The 12,435-nt window shown below is 31.1% G+C and overlaps 1 protein-coding gene across 1 annotated transcript; it reads left to right on the forward strand.

Moving 5' to 3' along the window:
- Window positions 1–415: 415 nt before the first annotated feature.
- On the forward strand, window positions 416–9,707 carry LOC132759601 (E3 ubiquitin-protein ligase TRIM33-like). The gene is made up of 4 exons (XM_060751417.1): window positions 416–491; window positions 8,189–9,060; window positions 9,305–9,380; window positions 9,551–9,707. The coding sequence occupies exons 2-4, from the start codon at window positions 8,208–8,210 to the stop codon at window positions 9,705–9,707; spliced, it is 1,086 nt and encodes a 361-aa protein (XP_060607400.1). The 5' UTR covers window positions 416–491; window positions 8,189–8,207.
- Window positions 9,708–12,435: the final 2,728 nt, after the last annotated feature.

The following is a 12,435-nucleotide window of genomic DNA, read 5'->3' on the forward strand; positions in this document are numbered from 1 at the left end:
AGTTATATTTATATTAAATGACGCATTGACAAAACATAGATGTTCTTGTTTATATTCTAAAATTGATCACTGCGTCTTTACATTATTCTTACCAGGTTGATAACACACGCAATAATTCACCATAACTTTACATCAATTAATATAATATGTATATGTCTAGTTAATCAGAAAGGTTTCATATCAAAACAAAGTTATTTCAGAATATATTTCACGGCATTTGTCTTTAAAAAGTGCAATAAATCCGGAAGAAAAAAGAGTTTTGTGCATATATGAATATTCAAGCCTCGAGTCAATAGAAAAAAAAAACAAATGTGTGTACCGCTTAAGATTAAAATATATACCGAAGTTTAAAATCAGTTTATAGTAACTGGTTTAAAGAAACATATGCTATACAGGCTTAGGTATATAATTGTCTCCATTCAGATCGGCTAGTGGTTGATTATGTGTTAGCGCTTTTTTGTTCTTTGTATACATCAACTTTAAAGTTACAGGTAAAACTTGTTACCAATGCATTTAAATTTGTGTTATTTTTCTTCAGTTCTTAACATATTGTCACTTTAAAGTAATTTGATAATCAATATTATATTGCACTGACGCTGTTCTGCTTCAAAGCTGAACTTCATTTATTTTTATTGATAGAATCTAACCAATATTTTTCATTTGCATATCTGTCTTTTTATATAAAAGTAAATACTGATAAGAATAGTGAACGAGGTTTTCAAATTAATATTTGCTTTAAACGTGAATATATAAAACATGGTAAATCAACCAGGACGTTCAATAACAGATAGAATAAACTGTACATATTTTGAATAAATACCATACTTTACATTTAAAACTTTGTTGGTCACATACACATACATGTATTATAAAATCAATTCACCAATGAATAAACAGTATTAAGTTATACGATTGACATAATGGTTGACATAAAATGCTAGTTTATCAGACGCGTTTTTCAAAACACAAAATAATCTGTTCAGGATAACAAAATTGTCATAAAAACAGGACGAAGGTATATTGTCTTCAACGATTTACTAGTATTCTTTCAGATATTCAGATAAAATGTGTGCACCGAAAGAAATTGTATCCAAGTTTACAATAGATTGTTATAATACATGTAATAATACATTCTAAAGGCCTGTGGTATATTAGTGATGTTTATTCAACGTATTTAGTGGAATCCCCGATGTATATTTCTTCACGCAAACAAATCGTTGTGTAAAACAGCTATTTAAACCTTGTAAAGCGACAGGTATTAACTTTAATTTTGATTCTTATTTATGTTTTTTTTTTCATTTTTACTTAATTTCTACTGATTTGTACGACATAATAGCCTTAGATTTAATATGATAGTGAATGTATGTTATATACTTAGTTAGTAATGAAGTAAAATGTCTTATTAATATATTTTCTTTTAATTGACAGACATATCATCTATCGAATCATACTTTAAGTTGCTTATTCTTGTAAAGTGTGTATACATTATAGACGTGAATATAAAATAGTTTATCAACCCGGAAGATTTATGAACTATAGTTTTAAAGATCCACCCTTTCAATCAATATGTACCTGATGATAATACCCCAGATCGTTTTTTTTTCATTGATACTACACCAAAAATATTTAACTACCTTTATGAACAAATAAGTTTGTGAGACACTTGAGTTATATGAATGAATTTGATTTACTCTAATACTTCAGTGCATAAAGAATATAAGTCATATGTAAACTGTTCAATTATTAATTTATATATCATTATTTTTTACCGTGTTTATGTTAATATTGGGGAACTATCAGATAATCAATTGAGAACCCAATGAGGTTTACTTTTTTGACAACTGAAAGGTTTGGTTTCAAATAACGACAGTTTAAGGTTTAAGCGAAGGAAGTTTCGTCGGTAATTGTCTGAACAAATTATTCAACTTGTGTTTGAACGATGTTTAAAGATTATGCATGTGTCAGGAAACCCAAATTTTATTTTGTAATTATATCAGATATCTATACACACGTTTATTTACCCTCCGTAATACTCTATCCCCCCTGCCAAAAAAAAAAAAAATAAATATTTATGTTGTAACAGTTTCCAAAAAGTAACTCATTGGATATTTTATTGAAATATCGTTTGCTATAATTTTAGTTTAGTATTTTGTATGGAATTCAAATACAAATGTATTTATATGTTGCATGTTCTTAGCTACTTTTCCGTTTTTCAAAATTAACACGCTCCATATACATCATATAACATAATAAAACAAGTACACATTTGAAAAAAAAAATCAAAAGATTGCTTCTTTTTTACTTTTTTTTTTAATATTTCAGTTTGAACGTTAGACAAACAGAGATATAGACTTAAAACGTAAATATGTAATCAATGGTGCTTTATCAGTCCGAAAATTTTCTGAAAACAAAAAAGTTTAAACCTCATAAAATGTTTCCTTGTCAAAAGCATAAAGAAATCAAAAGTATATTTAACAAAATTTACTTCAATCATGAATAAGAAAATATTCATGTTTGAAATGATTACATTATGCTTCATACATTCATAACAAAATAATAACTGTAAATACAACTTTCTTATTAAAGAATTCTCGTCATACCTTTGGTATATAGAAATATACCAGGTTTTCTTTTAATAATGAAAGGCTTGAATAAGAAAAGGTTTACTGATTTTGCGACAGGTAAAGTGATATTTTTGTTGAAAATATCATATTTCTAAATACAAAAGTGCATTTTACTGATCTTACGATACTGGTTCCGAGCTTATTTAATTGTAATCAGTACAAAGCAGTAAATAAATAACATTCACTGACTCTAATTGTAAGCTTAAAAAAATGTTTGTGACATAGAGTACTAGTATATTGAATGAGTGTAAGTTAAATACTGAATTTATTGCACGAGTTGAATAACATTATATTCTGCGAGCCTCTGGTGAGCATAATACTGTTTTATTTAACGAGTTAAATAAATTCAGATATGAAATTACACGTATTTAATATTCTATTTATCACATACCCCTAAACAAAAAAGACCGTTTAAAGTGAAAAAAATTTTTTTTTTCATTGACGCGCCTATAGTATATAACGCTAACATTTAGCGCGTCTATACACTATGTTTGTGTAACGCTAATGATGTCACGTCAAAGTATATGCACGGCTATGGTACGCCATAGCTGCTTCATGTTATTACATTTCTTTTTATCTTTCCTAGAAAGCGTCTTATTATGTCAAATATTAGCATTGTGTTGCCATAGTATTTTGTCGACTTGTCTAAACATTGCCTTATTATGCGTAACAGTAGTCTTATCTCTTCAAAATGTGATGTTGACTTGTCTTAACATTGTTTAATTATTTCAAACAGTAGTGTTATCATGTCAAAATGTCGTTTTGGCTTCTCTGAAATGTGTCATATTATGTCAACTAGTCGCGCTATTTGGTCAAATTGTGGAGCTGTTTTGTCAAAAGACTGTTTGATCATTAGAAACAGTAGTGTTCTCTTCTCGAAATGTGGTGTTGACTTGTCAAAGCACAGCTTTATTTTATCAAACTTCTATAATATTTTGTCAAAATGCGGTGTTTAAATGCCTTAACATTGTCTTAATATTGTGACAAACAGAAGTGTTAATTTGCCAACGTACACTACTGAATTGCCTTATTATATCAAGTATTCGCATTATCTTGCTGAAATGGGGTGTTGACTGGACTAAATCATGCCTTATTGTGATAAACTGTATGCTATTTTGTCAAAAAGCGGTTTTGATTGGTTAAAACCCAGTCTTATAAAGTCAAAAAATTGCGGTATATTGTCGAAATGTGGTAATGACTTGTCAAAACTCTTTCTTATAAGGTAAAACAGAAGTGCTATATTGTCAAAATTTTATGTTTTCTTGTAAAAAAACAGAAACAGTCTTATTATGTCTAATAAATGTGTTATTTTGTTCAAATTTAGTTCTGTCTTGAGAAAGCGCTGTCTGATTTTGCTAAACTGTCCCGTTATCTTTTCTGCTCTATGTTTTCACCCTCTGCGCGGGCTCTGGTCACGTGATACTAAATTTGGACAACATTGCATCTGGGACAGGATAACACGATTATCTGGCATAATGAGACGGTATTTAGACAAGTTAACCAAATAAATTGGCAAATCAACGCCACTGTATTACATAATGATACTGTGTTTTAACAAGTAAATACCACATTTGAAAAGGAGAAATAATACTTAGCCATAAAAGGACGATGTTTAGTCTAATTTACACCGAACCTTGACAAAATAAAATGACACTTTGACGAAAAGATAGTAATTTTAGACAAGTCATCACCACGTTTCGACAAGATGATATGACAATTTGACATAATAAGACAAATCAAGACAAGTTAAATCTGCATTTGAACATAATAGCATGACAGTTCGACAAACTAAAATAGCGTTTTAACAGTTCATAACCATAATTTGTAAAGATACCACCATTATTTCACATAATAAGACGGTGTATAGGCAGGTTAACATCAAGTTTGGATAAAATGGCATGGCGATCTGAGAAAATAAGGACGTGTTTAGACATGTCAATACCATCTTTCGAAAAGTCAACAATACTGTTTGACATAATAAAATAACGTTTACACAAACAAACATAATTTATTGGCAAGTCAACACTAGTATTTCACATAATAAGTATATTTTTAGACAGGATAACAACAGTTTTAGACAAGAAAGCATGATGTTTTAGCACAATAAAACAGAATAACACCACCCCATACAAAACAACATAACAGTTTGACAAAATAAGACAATACTCAGACAAGTCAATATGACGGTTGAACACGATATCACTACTAGCCGACATGATAAGACATGAGTTTGGCAAGTTGGCACCAAGTTCCGACACGATAACACTACTGTTTCACATAATAAGAACAACTTCTAGACAATTTACCACCACAGTTGGTAAAGACAGCATGCTATTTTGACATAAGAAGACATTCTTGAGGCAAGAAAACACAGAATTCGAACACAATGACATGACAGTCTAACAAAATGTGACGGTGTTTAGACAAGTCAATACTACATTTGGACAAGACATAACAGTATAACATAATACCACAGTGTCATAACAAGCCAGGATCACATTTGGACAAGATATCACAACTAGCCGACATGATAAGACATGAGTTTGACAAGTTGACACCAAGGTCCGACAAGATAAGAATACTGTTTCACATAATAAGACGATTTCAAGACAATTCAACATCACATTTAAACAAGGGTGTGTTTAGACATGTTGAAATCTTAATTCGAAAAGATGGCGTGCATGTTAGACATATTAAGACTTCCATTAGGCATATTAACACCGGATTTGGACATGATAACATGACGTTTTAAAATAATAAGGCAGTGTTTAGGCAAGTCAGCACTACGTTTTGACAAGATAACATGAATATTTGACCTAATAAGACTTCGTTAAGACAGGTTGTCATAAAACGTTGGCAAGCCAACACTACTATTGTACATAATAAGACGCTTTTAGGGGAAAATAAAACAAAATGTAACAACATGAGGCAACTATAGCGTTCCATACACGGCCGTGCAATCCCATTTTTGCGGAGTCGCAAAATCGACACAGTTGTGTGATCAAGGTAAAAATGTAATTGTTAAATATATATCTGAATTCGGAATTTGTGAAAATGACAACTATGAAAAACCTAGCATTTTTTTTGTTGTTCATATTTTGAATTAATTTTTAATAGTCCATACAAATAGAAGGCTTTAGGATTTTTTACTGAATACCTTCAAAGTCTGTAACAAATAACATTGTTTAATATGGCGATATTTTATACTATCTATATCAGCCTCACTTTTATTTAAATGCACATAATGCGATCAAAATATGGAATACCGTGTTCAACTGAAAATATCATGGACAGTGGCGTGATGTATGATATTTCCCTACAGACAATGATTATAGCGACCTATATACACTTACTGATTGCTTTTGATGTTTTTTTGTTGTAGTTTTAGTATATTTTACATTGTTTGATCATGTTTCAATTAAATCCCAGGCTTCACTGTAACAGTTGTAAGTATTATAAGATCATACAAAATAGTGATCAGTTAAGTCTCTCATGGAAAATGCATTTAAGTAATTTAAACTTATTTATTGTCAGGACATGGAATCACATCATTTATAAACTTTACCTTTATGTTTAAAGTCTACATACCATCTTAAGTTCATACAAACAATTTTTTCAATTAATTTTATATTTAGTTTTATAATAAGATAAACTGAGTAAATGAATATTGAAGTTAATCTGTATATCAGTATAATGGTTTTGATTATCAATATGTGATGTTTAATCAAACCTATATATCTTTTTAATGTGTATTGTTACATATGTATTCACTTATGGGTGCTAGGGGTGTGGACGGTAACATGCACTTCTCAGTACAGTTCATGAACAGACTGAATCAAATTGATCCTGCAATATTTTCAATTATGTCGTGTTGGACTTTGTTAAGGGATTCTCTTTTTCTCTATTTTATTGTCACATCCGTGTTATTTGTACCATATGGTGTGTCCACGTACATTTAAACAATGATGTCATATTTTCTATCCGTGAAGATCATTTAGCACGACATTATTGTCGTGTGTTCATGTTATGCGGTACTTTTTTTCTTCTATTTGGCCTTTTTCAACTTGGGTGGTTCCAGTATTCCTACTTGAATACAGTATAATCACCCTGAGGATATGATCCATGTTTTTTTAACAATTGTCGTTTGTAGTCTTGTCTGTGATAAGCAGGCTTCATAAACCTAAGATCCCCTTTCAAACTTTTATTTTATTTAGTTTCGCCCATTGTTTTCTTGTTAAAGGCACACGCATTCTTGTACTTGGGACCATACGCCGCTTTACATGGAATAGCACTGCGGTGTCACATTGAAGGATCCATAATTACCGCCGTATGAACACACCAGCGGATGTTTATACATTCAAAATTTCTCCCTTTTTCGTGTTTCAATGTTGAATTCTGCTTAAGCCGGAGCTAGGGGGGCGTTTACGGTAACTTGCATTTTCCAATACCGTTCATGAACAGGCTCAATCAAACATAGCCTGTAACATTTTTTAGTTTGTCGTGTTGGGCTTTCTTTATCAATTTTTTTTCTCTATGTTTTGGTAATGAACTTAGTGTACATAATTGTAGTATAAAGTATTTGCTAACTAAATGCCAGTCATAGTTTTTCAATAACAGTTCCATAAAACATGTTTCATTATTTTTGTCAAAAAATCATTATGAAAGTTTAATACAAACACTTAAATACCTAACTGCTGCATAAGCAGGAATCAGCAGGAATAAAAACATAGTACTACTCAATCAAACTTAGCCTGTAACATTTTCAATTGTGTCGTGTTGGGCTTTCTTTACGGATTCTGTTTTTCTCTATGTTTTGGTAATTAACTAAGTGTACATAATTGTAGTATAAAGTATTTGCCAGTCACAGTCATTCAATAACAGTACCATAAAACATGTTTAATTATTTTTGTCAAAAATCGGTATGAATGTTTAATACAAGTCCCTTCCAACTGCTGCATTAGCAGGAATCAACAGGAATTAAAACATTGTATTCAAATGCTTTATGTTTGAAAGAAAAAATGGGAAAATCAATACACATGATTACTTTGCTACTAGCCAAAGTGTGGACGGCTCATTTTGAAAGACTTAAGTGGTGTTAAATAATTTCATAAGTCAATATCTTTTCCATCGGGAGATGCTTTTCATAATCACTCATATGATTATTTTTCCAGTTTGGGGCATTGTTATTTTATCACTGGAACATTTAAGTCATGTTCTGTATGCTTTTCTACCTGCCGATGCGATAATGCATTTACAGTTTACAGACCTTGAATTGTACATACAAACAAACCAGATTATACATATTCAGATAATAAAAGAAATTTCGCATTATGTAAAGCTTACCATTTTTAGAATGTATTATTGTCAATGGAAATTCTACTAGATGTTTATTGAAAAGCATTAATACCAGAATGACCAAACCAAATTATAAAACATTGACTAGCAAGGAAGATCAGATGAGCAAGCAGTCAAAGATGTTTACTTTACTTCTGTTTAAAAACTACAAAATGTAAAATCATTTGTCTAACTTATATTTGAAACTGTTACTAATGTTTAATTTTCAGATTATTTGACTATTGAAATATGGAAGTATCTGGAAAGAAACTTCGTAAATATTGTAAAGCTTGTGAGCAATGTAAGGCATCAACATACTCGGATGGTTTTTGTTCACAATGTGAAGAAGAAATGTGTCAACGATGTTTTGATACACATAAAAAATGGAAGCTAAATCGGGGGCATAAACTGGTTCCATCTGTCGGGGCAACATCTAATATAGGTGAAACACCAACGTTTGATAATTGTTGTAAACATCTAAACGAGCCTATTAAATTTTTCTGCCCGGAACATGGCCAAGCTGGTTGTGGCGATTGTATGGTAATTTCCCATAAAAGTTGTAAAGTAGAGTATATACTTGAACATATCGATAAATATAAAGACGGTAAACAGTTCAAAATGTTGAAGAAGGACATAGAAACATATGACGATGAAGCAAAATCTCTATTAGGAAGCATCAGGCGCAACAAGGACCATGTGAAAGATGTCAACAAAAAGTTTGCCCTTGACGTCCAATTGTTCAGGGATGAAATTATTTCACATATCACAAAACTTGCCGATGCCATGCTTAAATATGGAGATGATATAATGGCAGCAGACATGAAAAAGATCGAAAATCTAGAAAGAGAAAATAAAAGCCTAGTTGATGAAACAAATGGTATGAGAGACACATTACAATCAGAAGCTGATCAGGCTTACAAATTGTTCATCAGTTCCTTGTCCTACAGACAAAATCTCCATCTCGTCCGAGACCAGCTAGAAAGAATCAAAGCGAACAATACGATCGAAACGTACGACTTCATGCCTGACTGCAATCTCGAACAGTTGATGAAAACTTGTAAACAACTAGGAGTGTTACATAAGCCAAACGAATCTGGTGCAGGTAAGTTTCTAACCTTCGTAGTATTTTTGATGATACATGTTTAAACAAGCTAATAATGTGTGTTATATCAATAAAACGACTTATATAAAACATCTTCTCAGAATTAACATGTGTTATATTCATTTATGGTTAATATAAAGGCTTCTGTAATGTTAAACATGTTATACAGTAGCTTCTAAAACACGTTTTTTAATAATTTTGTAAACTACCGTATTTATTTTGCTTCTTTTCTTGTTTCATAAAGCAACACCAGTGGCAAAGCCGTCGCTAGACAGACAACTTGTTTGCAAAAACCTAATCATTGACGGATACTTTATCAGGTGACATAAAACAACTATTTTTTTACACTAACTTAAAACTTCGTAATTTATATGCAATTATTTCAAATAATTATTTATATTGAAAATCTTTTATAGGTTAACACTATTTTATAATTATAGGAACTTTTTACCTGTTTTGATCAATACGATTGATTTGCTTTCTTTTTCAGTTATGCTGAAAAATCAAAAGGCGACATTGGTTTATTTATTGACAAATTTGCATGGTGTCATTGTGGCAGTTTTGAAATCGAGATAATGAGCATTGGTAGAGGCGGAGCTATAGGTAACAGTTTAGATACTATAATGTTCGATTCAAATGATACTTGAGTCAAGTGTGTTTAGCCATAATAAAGTTTTATGTACCAATAAAAACTGCTTAATAGGATATTAAAGATAGAGTCGTCATATAAATCTCTCTTATATCCTTAGATTATATTATGAAAGAACATAACCATGTTTTATGATTTAAAGTAATCCAGTGATACCTTATTCGCCAATGATACCAAACAAAAAAAATTAATATGTTATATTTTTATAAAAGATCGTTTACTATTGCAACACTAGTTAAAATATATGATGGAGGATGTAAGTTTAATATTTAAATTGTTGTGATCTGGTACCCAATAGACTTCTGAAAACATTAATTTATAATCTCCATAAATAATACATTACCACTAGAGCTATTATATACTTGATGTTAATATATAATAGTTTTAATTTTTTATTAATAATATTTTTTTCGATTTTCAACGAAGTATCAATTGATTATATGAATTAATACAAGTGAACATCGTGTTTCTTTTTATCTTATAACATATTCAATAAGAATCATTAATTACGTTAAAGGAAAAGTGTCTATAACAGAAACGTAAACCACTTAGTGTTTCTTAATTAATTTTCCAATATTTTGAGGTTATTAATTATATTTGATAGATTTCACCCTTTTAATTATATATATAATATTATTCTACTTAAAATAACAGTTATAAAAATGCTAATATCGCATGTGTATTTCCACTTTATTATACAATTCAATTAATTTATTGTGAGTGTATTTGTTTCTCATTTTATACTAGTTAAAATACTATTAAATTAAAATCGGATTAGAATCCAGAAGACATTGACTTTTAGCAATAAAAATAACACATACAAATCAGAGTGTGTCATTTTAGCTATCGGAGGTTTGGTACGGATAACGATCAAAAAAAAAATCTTCTAAACCCCATAGTGAATTTAAGATATGCTTAATCATGTTTTAGAATTACTTTTCAAAGTACTGGAAGTCTCCGATGTTTTATGCTTTTATTCATTAAATACATCATTCCCCCTAACAACTTACCCCGCTTTTAAAATATTTATGCCGATTTAAACGGTATAAGAAAATAAATAAATTAAACAAAACTAAGAGCCAAGTTCTTTCTTAATATAAGCACACCAATGCTTCCAAATCAACTACAAAACAGAACGGGAAATGCAAATACATGCGATTTGCATAGTTAACGCTGAATTCCGCAAACATAGACCACCGGAAGTGACTTTGAATTGCTGGAAATCATCGTGTCTGAGAAGAGAGTCGTTTCGTTGATATTCTAATTAGAAGACGTTAAGTTTTTAATACGCAAAACACAAAATAGTGAGTGGCTGCGTGTCAAAAAGTAAATTTTATACACCAAAAATAAAAAACATGTTCATGTGTATAAATGTATAGTACAGTAAATATAGTATATCTAAATGGTTTATTTAAAAAAATATTTCACAGTAGATGCGCACCCCTAAGTACAATAAACCCAATAGATACTAGTAGAGCGACGCCTCGAGTTCGCGTTCTGAATATTAAAGTCGCTATGATGTCTTTATCTTACATTCATAGCTTTTTCTTAATAATTGAATAGCCCCCGACATGCCAGAGCGCTTCAAGACGGCCAGACCTGGGCGCCTATCTCTGGAGGTCATGCAGGTGAAGCCACGTCTCGTATATTCGTTATGTATATTTTGGAGGAAGTACTGCCACCCACAACACCCTCCACTCCAAACAGCCATAACCTTATTGGACGCGGCCTAAATATCTATGAAGCTCATAGTTCTTTAAACACAATACGAAGAACCAGGTGCAACCTATCATTAAAGAAAATAATACGTAAATACAATTATGTTAAGACAGATATGTGATATGTGATATTACTCACCTATTTTAACCCTTATGCCAGTTTTTAATTTACTGATCCAAAATTTGAAGCAGGAATTTATAAGTGTATTTAAATCTAAATTAACGAATTTCTTATGTGTCATTATACTTTTTTTTTATCCAAACACAGATATTCTAGACTTTGATTTCTAAATATTATATTAGGATTATTCAACATTAAAATATCTAACTTACTACTTTTCTCATGCTTAAATACTTCGTCAATTATGCAATGCGCAGTTCCTGACATCTCATTAATAGCTATTTGGCAAAAAGCTCCAAGCACTCGTCCAATGGCGATATCCCATCAAGAGAGTTGACTCAATTGACGTCGACGCGTTGTACGCTTTTACGTATTTTCTTTCTGCCTGAGATCGAATGTTTAAACATTTCAATGGATTGTGTTTTAATTTTGTGCGTCCCTAACCTAATATCCACCCACCACTTCATTCTTCTGAGCTTTTGCAACAATTTGATAAATTGTTTTCCGCCGGCCAACTCGTCCTCTATCTTCAATGAGTTTTTTATAGTTAAAACCTCCTAAAAATGGCCGTCGACAAAATAATGTCAAGGAACTAACCATGGTGACACAATGGTATCGTATGTACAAACAAACATTACATACGACCAAATATCTGGCGACTTCCACCCACTGACATCGGCGTGATATAAGCTCAAATAATTGGCGGAGTTTTTACGTTATATGCAAAAATTGCTGTCTTACTATACTGTGTGAATATAGTGTATTATTACACAGAACGGACCCGGGCGATATCGTGTTTACATATGGTTATTGAAATTCGATGTAATATTGCCCTTCTATGTCGGCGGTAGTATATTTTTCCTACTATAAATGCCGATCCACACCAT

The sequence above is a fragment of the Ruditapes philippinarum genome, unplaced genomic scaffold (assembly GCF_026571515.1).
Source record: "Ruditapes philippinarum isolate M1 unplaced genomic scaffold, ASM2657151v2 ctg3755_1_1_1_1, whole genome shotgun sequence".
In the NCBI taxonomy this organism is placed as follows: Eukaryota; Metazoa; Mollusca; class Bivalvia; order Venerida; family Veneridae; genus Ruditapes; species Ruditapes philippinarum.

Bases quoted from the DNA above. Each gene is read 5' to 3' on its own strand.
- LOC132759601 (XM_060751417.1), top strand. From the start codon at position 8,208: ATGGAAGTATCTGGAAAGAAACTTCGTAAATATTGTAAAGCTTGTGAG. The intron at 9,061-9,304 runs GTAAGTTTCTAA...TGTTTCATAAAG, and splicing joins GCCAAACGAATCTGGTGCAG to CAACACCAGTGGCAAAGCCG. The intron at 9,381-9,550 runs GTGACATAAAAC...TTTCTTTTTCAG, and splicing joins ATTGACGGATACTTTATCAG to TTATGCTGAAAAATCAAAAG.